Source organism: Gadus morhua, chromosome 8 (genome assembly GCF_902167405.1).
Source record: "Gadus morhua chromosome 8, gadMor3.0, whole genome shotgun sequence".
NCBI classification, from domain to species: Eukaryota; Metazoa; Chordata; class Actinopteri; order Gadiformes; family Gadidae; genus Gadus; species Gadus morhua.
The window spans coordinates 20,772,712-20,798,705 of NC_044055.1; the positions used below are offsets into that span (position 1 = coordinate 20,772,712).

Below are 25,994 nucleotides of genomic sequence, written 5' to 3' on the forward strand. Positions count from 1 at the left end.
GTGTGTGTGTGTGTGTGTGTGTGTGTGTGTGTGTGTGTGTGTGTGTGTGCTTCCCCTTGGTTTCTCTACTATATCATTCAAGTTCAATGTTCAGTTGAATTTTCTCCCCAGCGTTGGAGCATGTGAGCAAAGAGGTGATCGCAAAATGCCAGGAGTAACACCAGAATGGAGCATTGTTGAGAGATCACACATTGGAAGAAGTCTCACACAGAACAGCATCCAGAAGCAGAAAAAAAAAAAAAAAAACACAACAAAGCAATCTATCTTATTTCTTTTTTTTTTTACTTGCATTAGAACCAGGGGAAGACCAATGACATCTAATATCGTAATACACACCAAATGTTCTATTCATATACATTGCCTACATTACATTACTGTCTGAGTGGCGAATGCATAATACTGAAGTTAACAAGTCACAATACTATGAGTAAAGAAGAGCCAACCTTATAGAACAACATTCAGCTCTCTGTTGTAATCAGACCATTCACACGCCACAGCAGCCTCTAGTGGCCAGTTCAAAAAACATTTGAATGGTTTACTGACTTTAGAGGAGTAGCGTGATAGCGTTAAGTATTTAAATTCTTGTTTCCTTGTGTTGTGAAAAGAAACCAGCATGATTGCGTATTTTTCTGTAAGACACTTAATACTTTGGTTACATATCAATGATATAGCTGAAATCCTGCTCAATGATGACTACAGCTAGGTCTAAAGCCAGAGCCAGCTGCTGAGAGTCAAAGAGCTCTGTAGCCTCTAGTGTACGCTCTCCTGCCCACCCCGCTGAGTCCCATGTAGCTCCATCACACAGCCGGGCTACATCTGTGGGGCACAGCATGTGTGTCACAAGGCACCCATGCTGTTGGAAGGCTCCAAACGCTCAATAACAGAGTTGGTGGGAAAGTACTATCAAACTGTTGGCCTAGAAGTGCGTGAACCATCATTAACCAATGAAATGTGTTTGCTATTATTAATAATATCATTTTGTATTATTATTATTATAACTTTTGTTTTTAGTGTAATTCATTAATTATGGTAATAATACAGAGGATTGTCCAACTGCCGTCCCGGTCAAAGCAGGAGGTGGAGATGAGTTCAGACGGGAGCGTATCTATGTTCCCCGGGTCCTATGTTCCCCGGGTCCTGTGTTCCCCGCTTTGTATGTGACCGGGGAACATGGTAGGGGCAAGTACCGCCTTTTACGCCTCTGATTCGCATGTGATTGGTTAGAATGTCTCTCCTCCGATTGGTTATGGTTAGGGTTAGGTTTAGGGTTAACCCTCACCCTAACCCTAACCCTAAACCTGACCCTAACCCTTTGCACCTGGGACATAGGACCTGGGGAACAGAGGGATGACCCCAGTTCAGACTACCCTGGTCGATGTCGCAGCATCACCCCGTCCCTGAAGTCACAAAGCACCGTCATCAACCTTGGTCTGATGGCTGTGAGTCAAAAGTGGCCTAGAGGCCTGCGACCCGGCCGTCCATGAGAGCACTGACCAGCCCTCGGACACGTCTGTGCTTCTGCTCATGAGAGAATGCAGCGGAAGTGATTTGTCAAACCGTTTCTCGAGAGCGCAAATATTGTGAGGCCTATTGACCGTATGAGTGGACATCCGAGACACAGGGTGACCCACAGGGTGACCCGCACGGTGGCCCGCTGAACCCGCCGCGACCAGGGCTCCTCGACGCTCTGTCGACCGTGCCCTGGTGGTTGGCCTCTTGCTTGTCTGTTTGTGGCGCCGCAGCCCCTCATCCAACTAACGCGGAGTGGTGAATAGCTAGCTTATATCTTGGGCAACATTGAACTGGTATCGCCGATGCGCTCTCTTGCTCCTGTTGTCGAATGGCGGACCTGGCTCTGAACGGAAAACGAGCCGTTCATCACGGAGACACTAAGTGAAAATAACGGCCGCGGTGTGTGCTTTACTTAAGCTCCCCTCAACGTTTATTTTCCGCCTGACTCCAGTTTGTTTAATTTATCCTGTGCACCAGCCATCCTGCAGTAACTCACTTCCATCCATTTATATCACACACTGACATGGCGGGACAGTGCTCGTACCCGCGTGCGGCTAGCTCCTCTCCTTCTGACGTCTGATTGTATAATTTAAAATACGCAAGCCGTCGAATTTCGGGGTTATACATCAAGCGGTTTGACTTAAAGGTGTTCCGCATCGGCCGTTAAAATCAACCTGGCCTGACGTGCCCTTGCCCTCGAAATTTACATTTCCCGCCAGATAGATTGAAAAAATCCTTAACCAATCGTGAACCGTATAAATGAATGTACTTGCAGGTATGCTGCTTTATGGCGCAAGATCTCCAACAGCGGTCCATTAAAGGCCTTGGCAAAATGGTCTCCTCGCTAGAAGTTTATAGAGATGGATGAACTTGTAAACAGGGTTTTGGGCTAGCTAGAAGGTTCACCTTCCTACGTCAAGGTTTAATTGGAATTCCCGGCCAACAAACATAAAACAATGTCCTCCGGCAGAGGCTAGGGTTTCTCTGAGGCTCTTAAACCTTTTATTTCAGAGGTGAATTGTAATCACACATCAGCTCACACTGTTCTTCCAAGAGGTCTTTACCAAAACACATCTGCCTAGCAACACACTCATTCTTGCAATTGAAACCTCAAATGGGAGGAGAAAAAAAAAAGAAAGGGTGAACCACAATCTACCACTGGTTAGCGTCCACCTTATTTACATTTCAAAAAGGAAAAGGTTTTCCTAGTATGAAGATACAGACCAACATTTAAAATGTTTTAGGGCCTACTCTTAAAAAAAACAAATCCAGTCCAATGTTTTTCCTTCTTCTTCAATAAAGCAGTCCTCATTGCCACACAGCAGAGTTGGTCAATATTTGATGAGCATTATTTGGGTTGATGAGTGGTCGTGAAAGAAGGGGTGATAAAACTAATGATGGCAATAGCTTCCATAAAGGATAGCACACCATTGACCTGCAACACAGCTGCTCTCCGCAAACAAGCTGGTGGTCGGCCTCGCACCGGGACCACAAGAGCACACAAAAACCACATAATTTGTTTTTTTTTTAATTAAATACATGCGTGACGCGCTATTAGGGTGCCTTGTAATGGAAAAAGCTGGAAAGTTGACAGGGCTATACACACTGCTGGTTCATTGGCATGTTGCAAATATTTTTCTGGTGATAGGGAGAGACATGGACTTTTCAAAAACAACCAAATATATATAATATATGAATCTAGGTAATGTGGTTCCTATCTGAATTTCTTTCGAGATTTTATGAAAGTGCAACGATGTTCGTCCCTAACAAAACACTTAAGAAAAGTATGGAATCTGTCCTTTAAGGCCTACTTCTGGAGCATTGCTGAATCACTGTCTACACAAGCACACATCCAATGTAAGAGAGCATTTAAATTGAAATCTTAAACTCCCCTATGTGATAAACACACCACTGGACCCTGATTGAAAGAGCCAACATCAACATACTATTCTTGTCTTTTTTAAAACAAAAGGCTGACAAGGTCAATTTGGCAAACAGGGTTAGGGCTAACAGAGGCTTATAATACAACCGTTTATTGTATAATAATGTACAACTCACAAGCTAGAACTTGGAAATAGACATGGCTACTTCCACATTATGGCATAAGCTAAAATACAGTTTGTTATACAGTTGATGAAACAATTTAAACCACATTACTGAAGAATATGTTAACTACAAAAAAGTAGCATTAGTAGTAGTTGTAGTAGTAAATAAAGTTATAGAACAGAGTTTCCCGCTGGATGCCGGCCGGTTCGGTTCCAAAAGAGGACGGTATGTTCAGTTTAAACACAGCCCTGGATAACCATCGTGTGGTCGGGATTCATTTCAAATAGCCGTACGCTGTAGGGCAACCAGTTCCGCAGCGTGAAAAGGTTGCCGCGTGCACAACAACAAAGCCCAGAAATAGAAGCTAGTTCTGAGCTGTGGAGGACGACCCCAGGGCAAACCATAGCAGAGGATCTCTAAGCTACCAAACTTCAGATTTGAACATGGGCCAGCACTTAAGATATCATTATGGTTACTTAAGAAATAGAACGTTCCCACACCCAGGGAGAATGGATCAACTGTGTCAGGCCTAGCTCAAATATTAGGTTAACTTTCATGTGTGTGTCTTTCTGTATGTGTGTGTTAGTGTGTTTAAGTGTGGCAGTGTGTAGACGTGTGTTTGTGCGCGAGTTTGTGTGTTGGCTCCAATTCAATTCAACACTGCATCCATATCAAAATGGCCTCTGTTGTCTTCCTCAAAACCCCCACATCAACACCTCATCTGGGGGGGGGGGGGGGGGGGGGGGGGGGGGGAGCTCTACCTGGGCGTGTGGGCCAGGGTGAAGCGCCGCTGCAGACAGATGCTCCGGTTCATCATCAGCCTCCTGAAGAGCAGCGGGGAGTTCCGGGGCGAGGCGCGGGGGGAGTCCTTGGGGGAGATCCTCGGGGAGCCTCCCGGCGAACCTCCGCCGGACCGGGGCATGAGTTGGATGAAGGGCAGGCGGTTGGCATGGCGACCCTCCGTCCGCTTCTCCCGGACCTCGGAGTGCTCGTCCTCCGAGCTCTCGGAACCCAGCTCGCTCATCGTGGGGGTCGGGGGGTCACCGGTCGCCGGTCAGGTCTTCCTGAGTCCACCTGCTGCTAGCCCAAACCGACTCAGGCTAGGGCACCGTCTTCCTGCCCGGCTTTCTTTCTCAATAGTCACCAGAATATCGCTGTCCGCACCTCACAACTGGAAAGGCGGTCGGTAGGAGTCAAGCATGCTGCAGGTCTCGTCGGTCCTGTTTTGAATCCAAAAGCCCAGTTGGAGAGGTTGTAGCCACTCGGATCCATCATGTCTCTGTCCTCAGGCGACACAGAGCAGAGATCTTAAAACCCCTGCTGCTTTGAGATATGCCGTTTGAAACGATCCAGAGAGGTTCAAGAGTTGTACCTCTGGGAGTAGAAAAAAAGCTTACAAAAAGCCTACCTTAAAGCCCTCACTATCTGCCTTTTAAACTTTATTTGAAATGCGATCTTCCCTTCCAAGGGAGACCACGGTGAATTTGGAACCAGGCATTCGATGCAAATATCAGTGTTGATGTACTCTGGTCTTCCCACCCTCCCCCTAGCCTTTGTTTACATAACTCCCAGGGCCTTCCCTCTTTCCATCTAAATACGGACGTCAGAATCACAGAGCGGCCATAGAGTGATAGATCGCCTTCTTCAACAGTCTGACTTATTTTTCAAACCCTCCCCTTCTCCTCCCAATTCCCCTACACTCCGCATCCCTTTACCCAAGATCTCAATGTGCGTATTGTCCGTCAACCTCAAATGATGCCTCGTAATGACTTCCTCTTTCAGTTTCTCCAGAGAGTAAACATTAACCGGTCGCCAGGCATGGTCAGGGCCCGGACGGGCCCCACAGTGCCTTCTGCTTACTCTCCGTCTGCCAGACACCGTACACTCAAGGCTTTTATTTTGGACTTTTTCAAAGTCGGTCCCTGCTGTGGCTTTAATGTTGTGTGGACTGGTATTTCCTCCGAGTTGGACCGTTTTTTCCCTCTTCACATGCTTGGTTGGAGCGCACCGGGGCAAGTCACATGAAGAAGCTCTGACTATTAAAAGCGGAGGTAGATAAAAGCTATAAAGAGGGCATGGTCCTGTCACAATGGCGCTCTCTATCTGACTGGAGGCCCCACCATCTCCCTCCGCCCAGCACCACCAGCCCCCCCCCAGCCCCCCACCCAAGGCTCTGTGTTTATCCGTCGGAGAGAGCGGAGGGAATGTCCTCCTGTGATCTGGGAACGAACACACACACACACACACACACACACACACACACACACACACACACACACACACACACACACACACACACACACACACACACACACACACAGACAGACACAGACGTACACCGGTGCTGTCAGGACTGGTGGGTTTAACCCGGGGGTCCGAAACATCTGACACAGCGCTGAACCTATGACGAAGGGCGGCCGGGCCCAGAGGAGACAGGCCTGTTCACAGCGAACCCTTTTCTCTCTCTCTTTAAAGACCCCAATTCAGTTAGCGTGTTTGGTTTTATTATCAGGGTTGGATCCGCTTGACAACAATTTGATAGAATAATAAACTCTATATGGTTCTTCGAGTATCGATTTATAAACTTTTTCAAAGTGTGTTATCAAAGTGTAAATTGTATCCCGGTAACTTAAGTGGATCAGAAACTGACGACACACGTCTGATGGAAACATAAATAATTGTTGTTGTTGTTAACAAATATTGTCCAATGTTGTTTGACTATAAATAGGCAGGCTATCTTGCTTTAATGACCTTGGCTTGGCATCAAAATTGCACTTTCAAGTTTTAAACAGGCAAGCAGATGGCCCTGTTACAGCCAAGGAACACAAAGAGAGGCATTTTATCCCTTGCAAGGAGAGGAGAACAGATCCATGGGAGTCACCCTGTCTATGATAATGCAGCCCCGTCCCCCCCCCGTCCCCATTGAACAGAATAAATTGAACCGTCTAGATTGACCTTTATTACAACTCTTCCTTTGCCATAATTGGCATACAATCATAAATGCTCCGTCATAATAGCCTTGAAGTTAATGTAAAGTGAATCTGGATGGTCATAAAAAAGAAAAGACTTCAATTTAAGATGGATAATCTAATTTGTTTGTGTTTTGATCAACTATTAAAGCAATGGTTGTCCATTTTGGGAAACCAGCCAGAGCAAGCTAGACTTTAAAGTAAGTTACTGAAGAAATCCCGCCCTCCCTTCAGGCTCCCTCCAAAGCCACGCCCCCAGAACACATGACTAGCTCGCTAGCCTCAGCAATAGCTCTGCCTAGTCTGGTGGAAGACTCTTAATATGCCTAATCAGTGCAAGTGTAAAAATGGTGGACAGGTTGACCATCAATGGTTGGTCAATGGTTGACAATCCAATCATGTCATTCGGCTATAATTAAATGATTCGACAGGCTAATTCCGCGCCTGGGACGGCAACAGATACTGCATTTTTTTTTATGTTGTCAGAGCCTTTGATTTATTGATTGCTGTAGTGATGTAAACAGAAATCCAACAAATATGACAACAAATGCTTCTAAAAGGAATTGCTTAACGTTACTTTATCAATTGATTCCAGTGCCAAACATGTAAAAGGAAGGAAGCAAAGCTGTGAAGAAGGACTCATTACAAAGTGCTGTCATTGCATATTGGACAAGTTGAACTGAACATGTTCAGCCCCGACATAGGATAGCAACAGCTCCCTCTACTGCTCTGGCTGACAACCAGCTCAACATACATTTAAGTTTCATTTTTGCGAATTGTTGAAAGTTGGGGTGAAAACCCCCATAATCACAACGACATGAACCATTTATCCCCTGCCGTCTCCAACAGTAAATAACCTTAACTGATGCAATACATACAGAGTTCAGTGTAATCAGACCATAACACATTCCTCCAAGAGTCAAGCGTTGAAAGACTTGCTGTCGTTTAGTTGCAGAGGAACAAATACCTTTTTCTTCTTCATAAAATAACACTTTTTCTCTTTGTTAGGCTCCCCAGGACGTTAAATGGTAAATGGTAAATGGACTGCATTTATATAGCCCTTTTTTGTAACACGGGGCCACCCAAAGTGCTGTACAATATTGCCTGACATCTACCCATTCATGCACACATTCACACACTGACGGCGGAGTCAACCACGCAGGGCGACAGCCAGCTGGTCAGGAGCAGTCAGGACGGGGTAAGGTGTCTTGCTCAGGGACACCTCGACACTCGGGAGCTAGGAGGAGCCGGATAAAGGACATTAGTTGATGCAAGTACATACACACGGGCACACACACACACGGACACACACACACACACCCACCCACACACACACACCCACACACACACGTACACACACACACACACACACACACACACGTACACACACACACACACACACTAGACTGTGTTCACAACAGAGACACACACAGTTGCCATTGTCATGGAAACTTTTGTTCAAGAGTTCTGGTAAATGAAGGAGATAATTGCTAAGTACTGCGGTGCTTGTTTACCCTCACCTGGTTTGACCCCGCTCAGCAAAAACGTATTATCATCACCCACATCACAAGTGGTGTGTCCAGCAACGTACGGCCCACAGCAAGATCTGTCCTGTTACCACTGACTCGGCAATACGAACTGCCACGCACCAAAGGAGGTTGAGGCTGAAGGTCGTCCAGACGACACCCGTGGCGGGTCAGAGGTGCAAGAGAAGGAACAAGTGAGCTGTGTACGCCACTTTGAATGGGGTGTTGGCCTACCTGCATAGGAGCACGTTGTGCCTTCAGGTGCACTGTGGACATTGGGACATTTTCAACCCAGATTCTTTGCAGATATTGTCATTTGATTTGGCATCACATAACTTTGCCTGATAATCATTTAGCACTGTAACACTCAAACCGTGACGGCTTTCAACAGATATCTAACATCCCGATGGGAGCATGATGGTTCCCTCTTCACGAGCAGAGCAGCCGACCACGTGTGTGCGTGATGGGTCAAAGGTGTGCGTGTTAATACTCACAAGGCTCTGGAGCTGTAGTTTAGGAGGTTCCCAACGCTCTGAGAGGCCCTGAAGGCCCAGGTTCTTCCCTCTCTACAGGACGCCCTGTAGCAGAGCCTGGGCAGCTGCAGGGGCCCCGAGGAGACCCTCTTCACGGCCCGGTGGAGGGGGGGGGCCTGGTGGCGAGCGGGCTCGGGCTCGGGCTCGGGCCCGGAGGCCTGCCCTGGACCAGAGGGCTGACCGGGACCTGAGACCTCTGGACCGGAGGGCTGACCGGGACCTGAGACCTCTGGACCGGAGGCCTGACCGGGACCGGAGGCCTGCCCTGGACCGGAGGCCTGACCGGGACCGGAGGCCTGACCGGGACGGAAGGCTTCTGGACCAGGGGCCTGCCCGGGACCGGAGACCTCTTGACCGGAGGCCTGCTCGGGGGGGAGGGGGTTGGGAAACAGAATGCACCGTTAGGAGTCAAGCTCATTATTAAGACATTTAGCAGACGCTATTGATCTGTAAATTGTTTTTGTACCTTATTGAACCTCATATTTTATGTTAAGACTTTTGTTTTAAATTATCATTAGGTTGTTCTTGTATTGCTCATCATTAGTGTTTTGTACTATGTAGTATGTAGTTGAGTTGCCCAAACCATTAATTTGAATATACATCATCTGCCCATCTGATAATGAAACATATCATCTTGCTCAAGGATGTGTATAGGTAATGCCAAACAGGGGTTTGAACCAGGAACCCTACGGCTGAGAGTCAAACTCCATTTCCACTAAACTGTCCTGCAGACAAGTAGTGATTGATAAGAGGGAAAAGCAGAGTTTAATAGTCACAAGAATAAGTCTCAAGAATGGAATAGCAACAAGTCAGGCATTTAGAAATAATAATAATAATAATAATTTCCTATGTGGTTCATATGATTCGATTATTAGACCATATGATTCTTATCATCCTAGGGATTCAGACCAGAGGGCAAACAGTGATCCTGTGATCCTGTCTTTTTCTTTTTCTAACTTTAGAAACACATTGTTTCATTGATGACCGGCTCCTCAATAACTGAAACGAAGAGTTCACCTTTCAGGACTTTCTTTTTAGTAGATTAAGAGAAGCATTTTCAAAGACTGTAGTTCCTAGATGTCTTTGGCATCAGTCTGTGTTTGAGTTAAAATAGATAACAATGGTTTGTTTTGAAGATATGTTCCACCATCTTTAGTGACGCACGAGAATTTGGCCCAGAGCCATATGTTTTTCCATCCTCAGTATCTATCTCTATTTCCAGATCCTAGCCTTCAATGCTTGAAGTTTAGTTTATGAGGATTTTCCATTAAATAACAATTTAATCCATTTATTTATGTCATTAAATCCAACCATGTGTGGAACCATATGTATGCGTTGTCCTTTTTTTCTTTACATCTTTAACGCATCAATCCGTTTGTTTGAGTTTATCCTAACTATATAGCCTATACGAGACCAGGTCACCTTGTGTGCTGCTGATATGTTTATCTGCTAAATGGAAGCCATGGGGCCTTAAACACACAGAGTACAGGTTTTATCTTTGGAATGTACCACCTGCTCTCCCGATCCCGGGGGCCCCACCGTGCAAACTTTAACACAAGATGGAGTTCTCACACATGGATGCTGTTTGCCGTCTAGGACTCAGGGCATCTCTTCTACGTCAGAGCCCAGCTGATAAGAGCCTTTGTCCTCCCTGGATCTTATGACCATCTCCTTGTCTTTCTCTCGGGGCGTCCCACCTTTCAACTACCTTTCAGTTAACAATTGCTGGCCAGCTTCTTTCATGATACGTGTTGATACTTTTTGTAAATGTTTTTACACCATCAATGGATATTAGTGTACATTCATTTGCATAAATATTATCAGAACTATAAATGATGGTATATATGAATAGATGCGTGTGTGTAAGATTGTGTAGCTTTTTTACACACACGCTCATAAAAAAATATGGTTCCGTTTGAAATGAAAAGCCAGAAAAATATATATAATTTTGTATCAAGCTTACCTCCATGAGGCTCACCTCCTTTGACGAGACGCTTTTCCTCATGTCCAAGTCGTATCGGGTCAGCGAGGAGATAAGAGATATGAACGTGGAACTATTCTACACTGACGCTTAAAAACTTCAGAACTTCAATTAAATACTCAATCCCAAACATGAACCTCACTACTCGGTTTTCAAAAGTGGATGCTAGCAGTTGACCACAAGAAAGGTTGAGTGCGAGATGAAGGCAGTTGGTCTTACTTCCTGCTGGACCCTTATTTATGTTATCACCATGAAGGTAAAGATCCAGCATGATACAGTATGATTTGAATCCAGACGTAGGCTACTGGTTGGGCAGGACTTTTCTGCGAAAACTACTTCCACATTTGCCACGTTACTTTACAGGAGTTGCCAATACCCACTCGATACGAGCAACGGTAAACAGAACGCACACCTACTGGCCACCACAACAACAAACAGTGGTTGTGAGGGCCCATTCGACCCAACAACTGTGTTGTTACCTAACAACTCCTACCAAGTGTCTAAAGTAGCCTTAACGTTTTTGCGTGCGGCCACACAGCCTGCATATTTCCTTTAAGCAACGACGCTCAAGTTGGCATCCGATTGGCAGCATCTGATTTGGCTTGAAAACCACTTAGAATCTTCAAATCGATCCTGATTGAAAACCACTACACCTCTTCAAATTTGGACTGCATTATCACAGTGAGGCTATACATTATGTAAAACATAGTTTCAGATTTGTGAAACCTTTACCCTATTTGTGAAAATGCAATACAGGCTTATTTGAATGCTTTTTAGGGGTCCAGACCGCATTGCATTTTCACAAATAGGTTAAAAGTTTCACAAATCTGAAACTATGTTTTACATAATGTATAGCCTCACTGTGATAATTTAGTCCAGATTTGAAGAGTCTAGGTGTAGTGGTTTTCAATCAGGACCAGTTCTAATGCAGTCTGGACCCCTAAAAAGCATTAAAATTAGCCTGTATTGCATTTTCACAAATAGAAAAAAGGTTTCACAAATCTGTAACTATGTTTATTATAATGTATAGCCTCACTGTGATAATTTAGTCCAGATTTGAAGAGTCTAGGTGTAGTGGTTTTCAATCAGGACCGATTTAAAGTGGACCAGCTGCTGAATCGGATGCTGCGAATCGGATGCCAACTTCAGCGTCGTCTTTAAGCATGCAGTGATATGAAGATTTCCCCCTTTCCAACAATGGCATATTTAAACACAGGACTCTTGGACACCTGTAAATGATGCGAGCTCGAATTAAGAACCGAATATCAATGATACAAAAATACGTCTTTAAATCTTATATTACAAAAAGGCATACAAATACATTTCCCTTTTATAAAAAAAAAAAAACTTCAAATTTTTTGGTTGAAGTCCTTTAACTCGAACTATAAAGTGCAATAGCCACCAAAAAAATTAGTTTAGAGTTAAAAAAAAGTTAGAATTCAACATGTTTGCAACACAGCATTTGAAAAGTTGAGGCGGGCCTGGTCGATATCTTCAGTCGTTGTGGCAGTAGCTCCTGTACGGCTTTCTCTGGGAGGAGCCACAGGCATCAGGCTTTGGGCCCTACACAAAGGCACAAAAACAGGGTAGGTCAAAGATGGACCAAAAGCACATGACTGTCTACTGTTATGGCTTTCCACTGCTTTATATAAACTCCCTAGCAATGGATATCTAAAACTGCATCAACAGCACAAAAAAAAAGAAAATCCCCCATAAATCTCATATGCACAGAGAAAGCAGTGTCTCCAATGATCCACTGAGCCCAGATCTGGGTAATAGAATGAGAGTTTACCTGGTACAGACTGCACACCAGCGGCAGCAGGGCATTCATGGCCTTGTTCTGCAGGACGTCTGTGTGCTCCTGTCAAACAAGAACAAGCGTTTTCAGCAATGTATTTTTGTTGGAGGAAAGGAAAGGGATTAAATAAATGTCGTCCAGACTTCCCCCGCCAAATGATTTGAGTTGCATCGTTCCCTATTCCAGTCCCCAAACGTCTTTCTCAATTTGACATTTGATTAAAGCCCATTTACATGATTATCAATGTCCACATTCTCTCTGTAGGCGTCCTTGCTCAACATGCCGAACTGCGCCCTGTTTGACGGTCCTTTAGTCTCCTGGACTTCCGTTTGCCCCCCCGGCCCTCCACCGGCCCTCCACCGGCCCCTCTTACCCCGTTGATGGTGACCCAGGGGACGTAGTTGTGAGCAGGCTTCAGGGCCCCCGTCTTCAGGGCGTTCAGGTGCATCAGCTTGTTGCCCATGTCCCCGTCAACACAGCTCACAACACTGGCCCACTTCAGGGTGGGCTGGTACAGGTTCAGACACTACACACAAATGAACAGACATATTGATCCCCAGCAAAGGAGGCGATGGACTAAATAAAAGTGAATCCTATTGGGGGGGGGGGGGGGACCCACGGCCTCAGCAGACTTGATGACATCGGTGGAGGACTCCATACAGTAGATGACCTGGAAGGCTGAACTTCCTGCCAGGGTCAGTAAACAAGTCTAACAGGAAGAGAGAAGAACACTTTCAACAAGTCCATTTAGCATCATAGGTTCTAATGTACAAATACTTCCTAGCATTTGAATTGTTACATCTGCAATTTGTCATGAATTTAATTTAAATAAAGTTAATTCACAGGTAACAGAGGGAACGTAATGAAGCTCTTTCTGTACTGTCAAAGGGTTTAAACAGTGGGTGTAAACAGTGGGTTTAGTCTGTACATTTGGCTGATGACTTTGTTAACTACTTTACCCAGAAAGTGAAGGACATTAGTTCCTCTTTTATCCCTGCCTCCATTCTCCCTCCTCCCATCCCCTCCTCTGTCTTTACCCAATTTATCCCTCTCACCTCTGACGAGGTCAACAGAATAATAACATCTAACCATGCCACCACCTGCCCCCTTGACGCCATCCCCTCCTCTCTCCTCCAGGATGTCTCAAGCGACATTCTGCCATTTCATCAACTATCAATTCCTCCCTCACTTCAGGCATTGTTCCAGCGTCTTTCAAGACTGCCAGAATAAAGCCTCTCCTCAAAAACCAACTCTTAATACCACCGACATCCAGAACTACAGACCGGTATCTCTTCTTTCGTTCCTGTCTAAAACACTGGAACGTGCCGTTGCTAACCAAATGTCCTCCTATCTCTCATCTAACAACCTCCTTGACCCTCACCAGTCAGGCTTCAAGAAAGCACACTCCACCGAGACGGCTCTCCTCGCGGTGACTGAGTCCCTCCGTGCTGCCAGAGCCTCGTCCCTCTCATCGGTCCTCATTCTGCTCGACCCGTCAGCAGCATTTGACACGGTGAACCACCAGATCCTTCTTGCCACTCTTGCCGAACTTGGAATCACTGAATCTGCTCTTTCCTGGTTCATATCCTACCTGACGAACCGCACCTATCAAGTGACATGGAATGGCTCCTTGTCCAAACCTTGCACGCTCGAAACTGGTGTCCCTCAAGGCTCTGTACTGGGGCCTCTTCTGTTCTCCCTCTATACCAGGTCTCTAGGCTCGGTAATTACATCACACGGCTTTTCCTATCACTGCTATGCTGACGACACTCAGTTATTTCTCTCTTTCCCCTCATCTGAGAAAACCCTGATTACAACACGCATATCGGAATGTCTGGCGGATGTCAGCACCTGGACAACGGCCCATCACCTGAGGCTTAACCTCAACAAAACCGAGCTTCTCCTAATCCCAGGGAAAGACTGCCCACACATGGACTTACTGGTCACCGTCGAGAACATTACTGTATCTCCCTCTCCAACTGCCAGAAACCTCGGTGTGGTATTGGACAACCAGTTATGCTGCACTGCAAACATCACTACGGTCGCCCGATCCTACAGATTTGCACATTACAACATCCGCAGAATCCGGCCCTTCCTCACAAGGGAAGCAGCTCAGCTTCTAGTCCAATCACTGGTCATCTCCCGCCTCGACTACTGCAACTCACTCCTGGCTGGACTTCCTGCCTCTGCGATTAAACCTATGCAGCGCTTCCAGAATGCGGCAGCGCGCCTCGTGTTCAACCTACTGAAGTTCTCCCATGTGACCCCCCTCTTCCGGGACCTCCACTGGCTCCCTGTAGTAGCTCGCATCAAATTTAAGACGATGGTACTGGCATACAAGGCAGTCGATGGAACTGCCCCTGCCTACCTCCATGCATTGCTAAACCCACACACCCCTGCTCGATCCCTCCGCTCGACTACCTCAGCTGGACGACTGGAACCACCATCGCTAAGAGCTAGCAAAGGTCGATTAGCAAAGTCACAACTCTTCTTGGTTTTGGGGCCTCAGTGGTGGAACGAGCTCCCTGCCGCTCTCAGGACCGCAGAGTCGCTCACTATCTTCCGAAAAGGACTCAAGACTCACCTGTTCAGAGTTCACCTCGACTCTGCATAGCCACCTTTCCTCTTCTGACCACCATTGTACACCGTATTGTAGTGTATTGTATTGTATTGTAGCACTTAATAATAGTGTATTGTATTGTAGCACTTAACTGTGTAGCAACTGCAGCAGCTGCTATCATGTCTGTAATACGGGGAATTGATTAGCCTAGCGATTGTGGTACTTGCACTTGGTTCTATGAACATCCTTTCTGTACCGACAGCGATATATTGATGCACTTCTTATGACAAATGTACTTATTGTAAGTCGCTTTGGATAAAAGCGTCTCCTAAATGCCCTAAATGTAAATGGAAGATTCCTTACCTCAATCATGTTGCCTAAACATTCCTCCTCTCCGTGCTGGCATGTAAAGACATACTTTTTCCCATCAAACCGTTCCTGGAGGAGACAATGAACAGCTGAAGAAAATCTTTAACAAACCCAGCGATGTTGACATTGCCGGTTATCTCGTATATATTTTAGAGATATCTCTGGATATTTTCTGAGGTAACAGAGGTAACGGATGAGGATTTTTTTTTATGACTGTGGAAATTATCTCTGTATTTGAAACACTCAAAATCCATCTACGTTTCTTTAAACAGAAAAGTGAATACCAAACTGCGTGGAACTTTGTCAATTAAGAACGTCAAGGTGCGACGGTCCTCATATAGTCTAATAAAATGAAATATGGCCTACAAAACCATCACTTTGGACACAGAGGCCTGCAAACAGATCGCTGCAGAATGTAACTCCTTGTCCAGGGCTGTCCTGACCTTGGCGTTGCCGTAGGGCACCAGGGTGACGCTGAGGATGTCCTGCAGCATGGTCCAGGTGGGGAACAGCATCTGGGTGAGGAATCCCCGGCAGCCGGGACACAGGCTCTCGTAGTACAGCTCAAGCTGCACCGAGCGGTCGTCCTGGTGGTAGTGGGAGCGGGTGAAGTTGGCCTCCAGGCACTGCTTCAGAACCTGACACAATAATAGGACAGGTCAGCAGGAGCTCATACTATTGATTATATAATATGTTACCATCGTCATCAAATATATTTTGATTGATCACAAATACAAGAGTGGAAAAGTCATGGATGTTTTATTCTAATGGTCAAGTGTTTAATATGCATAGTTTCGACTCTGTGATCATACTTCTCAATCATGTTAATCATTAAACCATATCTCCTATGAAATGTTGAATCAGCAGTAAATGCCTGCTGTAGGCCTTCATGGTTTCCCTTTAAAAGATAAAATCGAGATGCTACAGAGCACACATCACATGAATCAAAAAAAGGTAAATCCGTGGCATGGATTCGTAAAGTGTGCAAACTGATTGTAAAGCGTGCAAACTGATTGGTAAAGCTTGCCCTCGGATTCATAAACCAATTGTGCACGGATTTGCAATCCCCAGGCCCTATTCTGTTCTTCAGCAGATGGACCCACCCTCGACCACGATGACCTCTTAATCCAGTAATGGTTTAAGTGAAAAGGCCCAAGACAGTAAGACACAAAGCTAAACCAATACCCCTGTTTATCTTTTAATGATCATTAAACCTGCACTTAAAAATCTAGATTAATTGGAATTACTGGGAATAAATTGTCATCTTGGTCCAAGGAAGCAGGTGAAGATGGTTTTAAATCAAAAGGCACCCGCTACACTTAATTGTTTTCACCCGAGGCGGGTGTATGAATTTTCCAATTTAACTTGTGTGGTTTTTAATAAGCATTTTGTAGTGCTATCCGCACTGCAATGAAAGTGCAGTTACGGTGACGTTCTGTGAAGTTGAGCTGAGGACCTCCAATCTAGTTCAACACTGCCACCTCTTGCCGATTTAATGTCGTTGTATTGGGTTGAGGTCTGAACTGCAGGTAACTCTCAGTAACAGAACAGCCGGATGTATTTAGGAGGAACAAACAAGGGCTCTCAAGTTTTGAACTGAGCTCAGAGTGTGAGATTTGGTCGGCGGGGGGGGGGGGGGGGGGGGTATATTCAGTGCCGCTGCTAGCTATTTTGGGGCCCTAAGCATAACTCCTTTATGCCCCCCCCCCCCCCCCCCCCCCCCCCCCCCCCCCGAAAAAAATCTTTTAAATTAAATAGTTATCCATAAATACAAACTTAAAACCAGAAGTATACAAGTACGAAAAATTCTTCTATGAAGCAAATATTTACAAGCAGAAACTATTTACACACTTTACTTTTTTTTTTTTTTTTTTTTTTTTTTTTTTTTTGGGGGCCCCCTCAGGACTTGAGGCCCTACGCGCAGCGCACGTTATGGGAGCGGCGGCACTGGGTATATTAACATGTGACTGCATACAAATGTGTCCACAGACATGGTGACAAATGTATGATAGTAAGCATTATCGGCCCTTAATTAACTACTATTCTGAAACAACACTGCCTCAAAAGGCTATTGACTTAAGCAACATGCTATCCTGGTCATTTTTCTGCGTGAGAAATTGTGGCGTGTGAGCGTGTGCATGGGTTGAATTGCGTGTGTCTCACGCAGAGACTTGAGAGCCCTTTTGGTTAAACGGACGATATTTTCAAACAGCCAAAACTCAATAGCTTTTACATTACTTTTTGAATGACTCACCCCACATTGAACGGCTGAGTCCACAGAGGAGCACCACTGGGACGGAGCAGCGGTGCACGAGGAGACGCACTGCCCCACATCTGCACTGGACCAGAGGGTCAAAACCAACAGGAGGAAACCAGTCTGCATGTCTAACGCTTTCCAAAGACGCATACTGAAAATCCACCGACGTTACGGCTACCGAAGGAATAAACACCCGCTTCCTTGTTTTGCTTTTATTTTGTTGTGATTGGACCATGGGACCTCGAGTCATGTGACATCGAGTCATGTGACCCACGCTGAGCACGGCTGGAACAGATCACAGATCACGGGGTCGGTGCGTCACGGTCAAATTTTTTGACGATGCATCAAAACATTTTTATGGGTGTCAAATTTGTGGCCTATTATTGGTGCAGACCATTTATGTAAGTAAGGTTTACTTAGGTAATACCTTGAATGTTATCTTAATCTCTGACATTATTTCTCGACCTATTTGTTGCCATCTCCTATTATGCACTTAACTATTATGATTCACTCTGCGGTCCAATCTGAATTGTGGTCCAATTTATATCATTGTAGCCTATTGTTTATTGTTCTCAAGCTTACTTAGGTTGTGCGTTATATTTATGACCCATCTCTGTGTGCGTGCCCAGAACACCTTCCTCAGTTATTCATACTTTAGCACAGTGTTTCCAACATGGGGGGTAGGCCGACTAGTACTCCCCATTTAAAGACTGGCTACTGCAGGGACTACTCGGAAGGAAAATAATGGTAAAATATATAGATATAGATCAATCTATTTCCTCAATATTCCTACTAATGGGGCTAAGACATGATCCCCAATCCCTGCATCCTTTAGCAATACAATTGAATTGAACTGATTGATGATATATAATATATATGATTCAACTGGTCAAGCTTATAAAGAGTATTTTAGTAGCCTATATGTTGTTTATATTGTGAATCTGTTATTGTGGATCTATATATATTGAAATGCGAGACCCAAAGAGAAAGAATAATTATATTTATACATTGTTACTAATTACCGATAGAGCAAAGAATCATTTTGAATAGTACTACTTTAGTGATGAAAATCCAATCTTCTGCAATCACAGAAAAATATAGACGATCAAAAACAAACCAAATAACCCCAAAGAGTATTTTTATATATCTTTTATTGTACTTTCTTTTTTATCAACCTAAAGTAAGGACCATACAGACGAAAGGGTACCTGTGTGTGAACAAACAATAACTCTGTAGCAAGTGGTAGGTACATGACAGATACACTCAACTTTAGCTTTCTTGTGAAAGACAGAAAATAAATGTTGCATTTGAATTGAGACATAGACGGGGGGAAGATAAGAGAACAGAAATTGTCTCACGTGCATAGAGATCGTGCACCACCACATCAACCCATATATCTCTGCTGGCTGAGTACTACCACCCAATCCACTGACTTCACCCATTCGTTTCCACACATCCAAAGGATTAAAGAGTAGAGGCTTGTGGGAGGCTATGCTGATACATTAGCCAGTGTTCTGCCATGATGACAAGGATATGATTCGTGCCCTGGAGGAAACCAATGGTATGCGGGCTGCAAGGTGGGCCACGTCTAACCGATCTCAAAGTGTCGAGGCATCGATCACTTTGAACACGCCACAGAAAATGTAACAAAGCCTTTTTGGGGGGGGGGGGTTAAGAGATGAAGACAGTATACAGTGAAAAATGCTATTACAGTCACATCAAATAGACCGAAATCTCTAGAAAGGTCAAAGTTTATGCTAAGTGATGAGTTTGACAGATTTGATAGTGGTGGCAGGAAGGAGAAGGAGGATCCGGGGTACAAAATCACAAACAGGTCTAGAATTGTATGAGATATTTTGGTTTTTTAACGATCTAGTTGTTTCTACCGAGCACCTTTTTGCATTCTTTTTATTGTCTGCTCTCGTAGTGTCTTGTATACCATTTAGTGCAAAATAAAAAAAATAGCATGCATCTGACGTCCATCATTCCCAGACTCCGTCCAAACTGAACACACACACACACATACGCTAACACCCATACAGTACATGTAGTGCAAGCCGTGTGTATGGCTCTCTAACGACGCTATCATGAAGACACACAAACCCATTTACAAGTCATAAACGTCACATAAACAAACTCCTGACTTGGAGGACATGGCAACTAGTGTCAAAGTCTATAGAATGGAGATGTATAGACTGCAACAATGTTGTAACTGATTTACACCCCTATCAGTTATTATGAAAAAACACATACATGCACAACCATAACATGTGTTTAATGTGAGCGCTGCACGTATGCGGGTCAGGGGAGAGCTAGACAGCAGGGTTCAAAGGAGACTTGATGAATAAACATTTAGTGTGGAAGCGGTCCACCAAGTTGCCCCGAATGTGTAGCCACAGAGGCTACAAAAACAATGTCTAACTTTTTGACTGATACTGTGATAATTACAATATGTCATAGTGAGGGAGCACAGTATTGGAGAGTAAAAAGAAAACAGGAAATTAAAACTTGGAAGGGAACCATTCGAGAGAGAGAGAGAGAGAGAGAGAGAGAGAGAGAGAGAGAGAGAGAGAGAGAGAGAGAGAGAGAGAGAGAGAGAGAGAGAGAGAGAGAGAGAGAGAGAGAGAGAGAGAGAGAGAGAGAGAGAACAAGCAGTCATGACTTTTTCAAGTTTCCAATGACCAAAAGAAAGGGTAAAATTCCAACCAATCACAGTCACTTCAATGGTCAGACAGACTGATTTTTTGAAACGCATACTTGCTATTTGGTTAATTACATGTTGTAAACATTTGTATTCTTTACTGTATGGAGGAAATTTTCAAGCTAGCTTATTTTTCTTTATAGGTTCTGTACGGTTATTAACAGACACAAACAAACAAACTTGACAAACTGACAAAGACAAAAAATCAATTTGCTTTTTTATAAAGCCAAATAAAATCAAACAAATACAAATCTACTCAGGCACCATAAACAAGCACTTTCTAATGCCATCATTGCTTTAATGTAAAAAAAGGTGTGTTTTCAGAGGAGTGCTTCTGAAGGACTGAATCGTGTACCTGTTTAATACCTGCGTAGTAAGAATGGCCTCATTACAGTTTGCCTCAATGTATTTCTCAACACTAAATGCCCCTCTCGGAAAATCTTATCCCAATAGGCCATAGCTGATGGGGTGTTCCCGGCGCTGTGGCATCATGGATCCACACGGCATCGCTCGTCCACCTTAACATGTTTAGCAAACGGCCACTATCCAAGATAGAACCTTTTCCTAATGGAAAACAAATTCTCCCGACTGAGAACCCAAATAAAGACTACTCTTACTTGTCTCATATATGCAGTATAAAACAAAAAAGCAGCCAAGACCTCATTTAACAAAAAGATAAAAAATAAGGTGTACATTTATCAGCTCTGTAAATGTAACACATGGATGAGTTTCTTTCATCAAGAGTGTACAGGATGATACCGTGTACTACCTTACATTGACTCTGTGTACCACCATTACAAAGTCTGCTGGAAGTTTGTCCAAGCCCACTATTCAGAGTGCTTGCGATTCACAAAAGAAAAACCGCTTGCAAAATGTCTTGTTTAATAACTGCTGTGGAGTGATGCAAAAGGATCCTTTTCACATCGTTCTGATTTGTTTCAAGTTTAATCCAAATCAGAGTTACATCATTCAAAAAATATAGATATCTTAGGATATATTTCAAAAGTATTTATTTTCTAATAAGCCTCTCATTTGTCAAACCTAAATAGACATCAAATATACTTGCTTTCTTTGTATAGTGTGAAAGATAGTGCGTTATCTACAATACAATTTTTTTAAGAAATATACTTTACAGTGTTCCAAAGCGGATGAAATATATATATATTTTTATAAGAAATCTTAAAGACAAAATACAGGACAATCTAATAGCATCACCCAGAGTAAAGTTTAGAATTGCAGAGTTGCTACCAAATGACATGAAGCTCAGTTCCAAGTCAAATCATAAATCAAAATTCTCTTCCCGTTTGCCTTTATCACGCTCTTCTCAATCAGTGAGGACCATTTTTTTTACTGCACAATGTAGAGTGAACCACGAAAAAAAGAGTACTTGTAAAAATATTCCTAAACAGGATGGATTTGTTTTGTACAAAAAAGGGAGCAGATTTTTGTTTTATTCGCTTCATATGTAATTATTATTCAAAAACTGGTTTCTTGACGACGTCGCTTAACTGTCCAAAATTCATTTCTACAAGTGGAGTTGTTATGTGAAAATCTACGAGCACACTAATTTCCGTCGACGGTGGTGCCCATGTTTTCTCCAGGTATTCTCAACCCAACCAACCCCTTTGGAGGTTGCAGTAACGGTCACCCCTCTTACACAACAACAATCATGGAGAAAGAACACTATGTAGAAGAATAGCAAACTAAAGAGACATTTAAAAAGAACGAAAAAAACAACAACTAATAAGAGTATTTGCATTGCTTCGAAAAAAAAGTAAAAAAAAGTAATAGAAAGTGCAACAAAAAAAAAGCGGTTGGTCCAGCGGACAGTATGGTCATGGTCAGCGGTCTGTGAAGGAGTTCAGAGAACAGGCTCACAGTGAGGGGAGTGGACGAGACGAGGGGAATACTGCATGCTGGAGGTCCTCTGTCCATAGAGCTACGGCCTCTACACTCTGGTTACTCTCACTTCACATCTCTATCTGATCTGGGTCTCATTAACAAAAGAACACATCTAAGAGTTACAAGATGAAATATTGAAAATAGGTTGTGACAAAACAAAACATTCTTTGTACTTGATGGGCTAAAAGCACCAAGACACTGAACACCCCCCCCCCCCCCCTCCACCTGCACCACACAAAGAAGGAATATGTAACAACTAAAAGGTTTTTTTTTTTAAAAAAATACAATGGCAACAACTTTTAAATTCTCTAATCACTCGCTACGCTATGCTATGACATGCCATGACACACCCCTGCTTAGGCATCCACACTCGAGAACAGACGCAACAACCAGGCCTGCGTGCAGTCGTACATCGGGGCTGAACACAGGCAGACATGAAACAATGAGCACAGCATGGGCCGATGGCACCATCTTGAGGAGCGAGTCTCCAATGGCGGATAAGTAGAGTAGAGATGGCCTTACTATAGCGGGCAAAAGGCACTTCTAGTCTTCAAGATTCAACCGTTTCTCTGTATATTTATCTTTATCAGTGAGATGTTCATGTCCATAAACATTTTGACAACTTAAATTTCTTGTTGATTAAAGATTATATCCAAAGTATTTTTTTTAATAAACCAGATGACAAAAAAAGGAGACTTCAAACGCTTTGCATTAAAGTTAATCAAGAGAGAAGCCATTTTTCTTTTTACATGATAGAACATTTGAAAGAATTTTGCACTCAAAACAGAAAAGATTATCCAAACATGCTACTCTCCAAAAAAATATTGCAATCTTTTCACTCACTAGCTTACCATTTAGGTTACTCTACACACATTCTACAAAAATATCGGTTACTTTATCATCTTCTTTCTTTTTTTTTTCTCCATTCAAACCCACTGTGTACAGGCCAGCGCCTGGTGGTCATGCAACCATCACCGCAGGCCAAGCAGCCCCTCAGTATTTGGCCAGATTCATCTTTCTCACTGTGGTCGGTGATGTGGTGCCTCGTCCTTGCGCCTTTCCTGCTTGGAGCTTCAACTGTACTTTAGGTAGAGACAGACACAACTAGAGATGGTGTGCTTCTCAATCCACGCAGTGGTCTCACACTGGAAGGAGGTTCAAGAATGAAAGACTTAATGAATGACTTAATTTGTGGAAGGAAGTTGCCCTGGGAAGTTTGCCTGCAAATAAAAGTGAAACCCTATTCCTATCCACGTTTCTACCGTCTTGTGCATAGTCCTACAACTACAACACGTATGCACTTAAAACACACATACACAGAAACACAAACAGACAGCACAAGTTAGAAGCACTAGTGCTAGAGGGACTCCTGTGGAGACACGCCATGCATACTGTACTAGATCACCTTTCGGACCAATGTGGCCATCATGAATGGTAAAGGATTGGTTTTTCTTTTTTTTTGTGCTACATGAAAAGACATCCTTCATTTGGCTCATATTAGCTGGGTACTGAGTACTTCCCGAAACAGAATCTGAGAGCATAGCAACCAAAACAAATTAAATGCAAGAAAATAAAAAGGACAAACAAAGAGACAAAACAAATACAGCAATGAAACTGTGCCAAATCAAAATCTGTTTGCATGTGTGTCTGCGTGTGAATATTTAGGTTCCAAGTTCTGCTTCTCTTTTGGAAGCGTACTATCTTTTCAAAGTTTTTTTTCTCTGCCTATTAATATTATACAGTCGGTGACAAAAAACATCAACAGTCAAGCGCAGAGAGGAGGGGGAGGGCGCGAGGGGAGTACCATGAATAACTGAAATATCAAATCATCTGACATCTGAGAAAACAACTGGGCCAGTAAATACAACTACCTAGCTAGAGACAAAGCAAATACAGTACCGGATAGGACACGAGAATCACATCATAGATGGATGCTTCGTAAAGTCATTAGCATATAGAAATTAGAAAAAATAAAATCAGAGGATCACTAACAGTTATGTCTTTTAGCCCCAATAAACTAAAGGTCGCTACAATATTAAAACAGATGGAAAGAAAGAAAGAAAGAAGGAAAGAAAGAAAGAAAGAAAGAAAGAAAGAAAGAAAGAAAGAAAGAAAGAAAGAAAGAAAGAAAGAAAGAAAGAAAGAAAGAAGGAAAGAAAGAAAGAAAGTAAGAAAGCTGGTTAAGGAGACTCTCCCAACCTGGGACTTAAGGGAGGGAATCCTGGAGCATATATAACTGCATTTATCAACATACCACACTATCTGGTGTACTGTGATTACAGTGTACTGTATACTCACAATATAGCAAACATGTACCACGTGACTCCGTCACGGTCAGTACCTCATCCACAAACTCAACAGTCAGGCCCGGGAACCCATCGAGCCTAGGAGGGAGAGCAGGAGAGAGAGAAAGAGCGCCACATGAAGCCACAGCCAACAATATTTTTTCATTAAAAATATATATAACTTTCTTTTTCTTAAAGCTGCAGGCCTTCTCCGTCCAACCGCCGGCCCCCCTCCCCCCTCTCCGCTCCCAGGAGTCCTCGGTCGCTCAGGGCTGTAACTATGGCACTTAATCACGCTTTGAATTGCAATCCATCAACCGAGAGACCCAAGCTGACCCACCCCACACAACCAGTCCCCCACACGGGGTCCAAGGCGTCTCTTCCTGACGGCAGTGAAGTCCACAAACACAACGATGCAAACAGCCTGTGTGTGGCAACGTGAGTAGTGTGTCTTCCTGGAGGGGGTGGTGGGGGGGCCGACAGTTCAGGCATTTGTCTAAAGACAAAGATAAAAAATAAAAGGATCTTTCCCCCCCTTGTGTCCGTCTGTATCCTGCGTCCTCCTCGTGGGTGTGTTTACGTCTCTCCACAGGGGGGCTTGGATCGCGCTTCGCTCGCTGACCTGCTCCTCCGACCTCGATCAACAACACTATCAAGTGTAGGACTTGGTATTAGGAGTTTTTGTACCAAAGGTATTTTTTTTTATCTTGTAATTGACTCTGTACAGTTATGGCTGTCTAATGGCAGGAGAACGCTCTCTCTCGCTCCTTGTGCCGCTGCCGGTGGCGTCGGCCCGGACACTGTACAGGTCTCCGTTGTCGACGGGCATGTGCTTATTTTCTTGTTCTTTAAATGCTGACCTTATGGTTAAAATCGTCAGGGTGGAATCAGCACCGGCCGCCAGCCAAACACCGGCGAATCGCTGTGCTCGCCGGAATGGTGCCGGCCACTTTGACAACAAATTAACAACCATTGTTCACAAAATGGTGGATTTCAGCAACTAACAGAAAAAAACATTGGGTTCTTTCGTCACTGAGAACGACGTTGAAGTACTTGAATCTCTCCATCCTGGGTGTGGTTGGGCGGTGGAGGTGGGGTGGGGGTGGGGGTGGGGGGGGGGGGGGGGTTAGTGTACTACTACTGTACTGTGCTGGGCCTGCCAGCTCATCTGGGGTGCTGGTTCTGGTTCTGGTTCTGGGAGCGGGCCAGCACCGGGTAGGCTAGGTTTACATTCAGCTGGTCATTGTGTTGGACCAAAGACACGTTCTTGTAGTGGAGCACCAGGTCTTGGAGGGAAGGGTACAGGTTGTAAGGCTCGGCGAAGCCGTAGCCTGTGGTCGTCTGGAAGATCACACAGTGCTTGGGGTCGCCCTCCACACTGCCCGGAGAAGGAGAGGAGAAGGGAAAGAATATAATGCATGACATAATTCAGATTGTTTTTCCAAACGACAAGCAATGATAATTGCATGCCAAATATATAAATAAATTATCACAAATAAATCCAACAATAAACAAGCAAATCCTTAAAGTGAAACAATAGACAATTAATATACTA

General features: G+C 44.2%; 4 protein-coding genes across 6 annotated transcripts in view; all 4 read right to left on the reverse strand.

Moving 5' to 3' along the window:
- Positions 1-5,077, reverse strand: part of pde4ca (phosphodiesterase 4C, cAMP-specific a) — a 49,947-nt gene extending 44,870 nt beyond the window's left edge. Inside the window, exon 1 of one of the 2 annotated variants that reach the window (XM_030364378.1) lies at positions 4,320-5,077. In XM_030364378.1, the coding sequence (XP_030220238.1) occupies positions 4,320-4,582 (263 nt within the window). In that variant the 5' untranslated portion in view covers positions 4,583-5,077. The remainder of the gene's footprint in view (positions 1-4,319) is intronic. The other variant, XM_030364379.1, reaches the window with a different exon arrangement.
- Positions 5,078-7,891: 2,814 nt separating this feature from the next.
- On the reverse strand, positions 7,892-11,161 carry LOC115548384 (spidroin-2-like). The gene is made up of 3 exons (XM_030362955.1): positions 10,550-11,161; positions 8,548-8,948; positions 7,892-8,191 (listed from the first exon to the last, which is right to left on the reverse strand). Exons 1-3 carry the CDS (start codon positions 10,589-10,591, stop codon positions 8,092-8,094), a joined length of 543 nt encoding a protein of 180 aa, XP_030218815.1. The 5' UTR covers positions 10,592-11,161; the 3' UTR covers positions 7,892-8,091.
- Positions 11,162-11,847: 686 nt separating this feature from the next.
- On the reverse strand, positions 11,848-17,810 carry ifi30a (IFI30 lysosomal thiol reductase a). The gene is made up of 7 exons (XM_030364736.1): positions 17,549-17,810; positions 15,738-15,932; positions 15,289-15,363; positions 12,985-13,074; positions 12,739-12,891; positions 12,360-12,428; positions 11,848-12,130 (listed from the first exon to the last, which is right to left on the reverse strand). Exons 1-7 carry the CDS (start codon positions 17,699-17,701, stop codon positions 12,062-12,064), a joined length of 804 nt encoding a protein of 267 aa, XP_030220596.1. The 5' UTR covers positions 17,702-17,810; the 3' UTR covers positions 11,848-12,061.
- An 875-nt stretch (positions 17,811-18,685) lies between these two features.
- The window catches only part of pik3r2 (phosphoinositide-3-kinase, regulatory subunit 2 (beta)), a 41,403-nt gene continuing 34,094 nt past the window's right edge, over positions 18,686-25,994 (reverse strand). For both annotated transcript variants that reach the window (XM_030364734.1, XM_030364735.1), the window contains exon 16: positions 18,686-25,817. In XM_030364734.1, the coding sequence (XP_030220594.1) occupies positions 25,604-25,817 (214 nt within the window). In that variant the 3' untranslated portion in view covers positions 18,686-25,603. The remainder of the gene's footprint in view (positions 25,818-25,994) is intronic.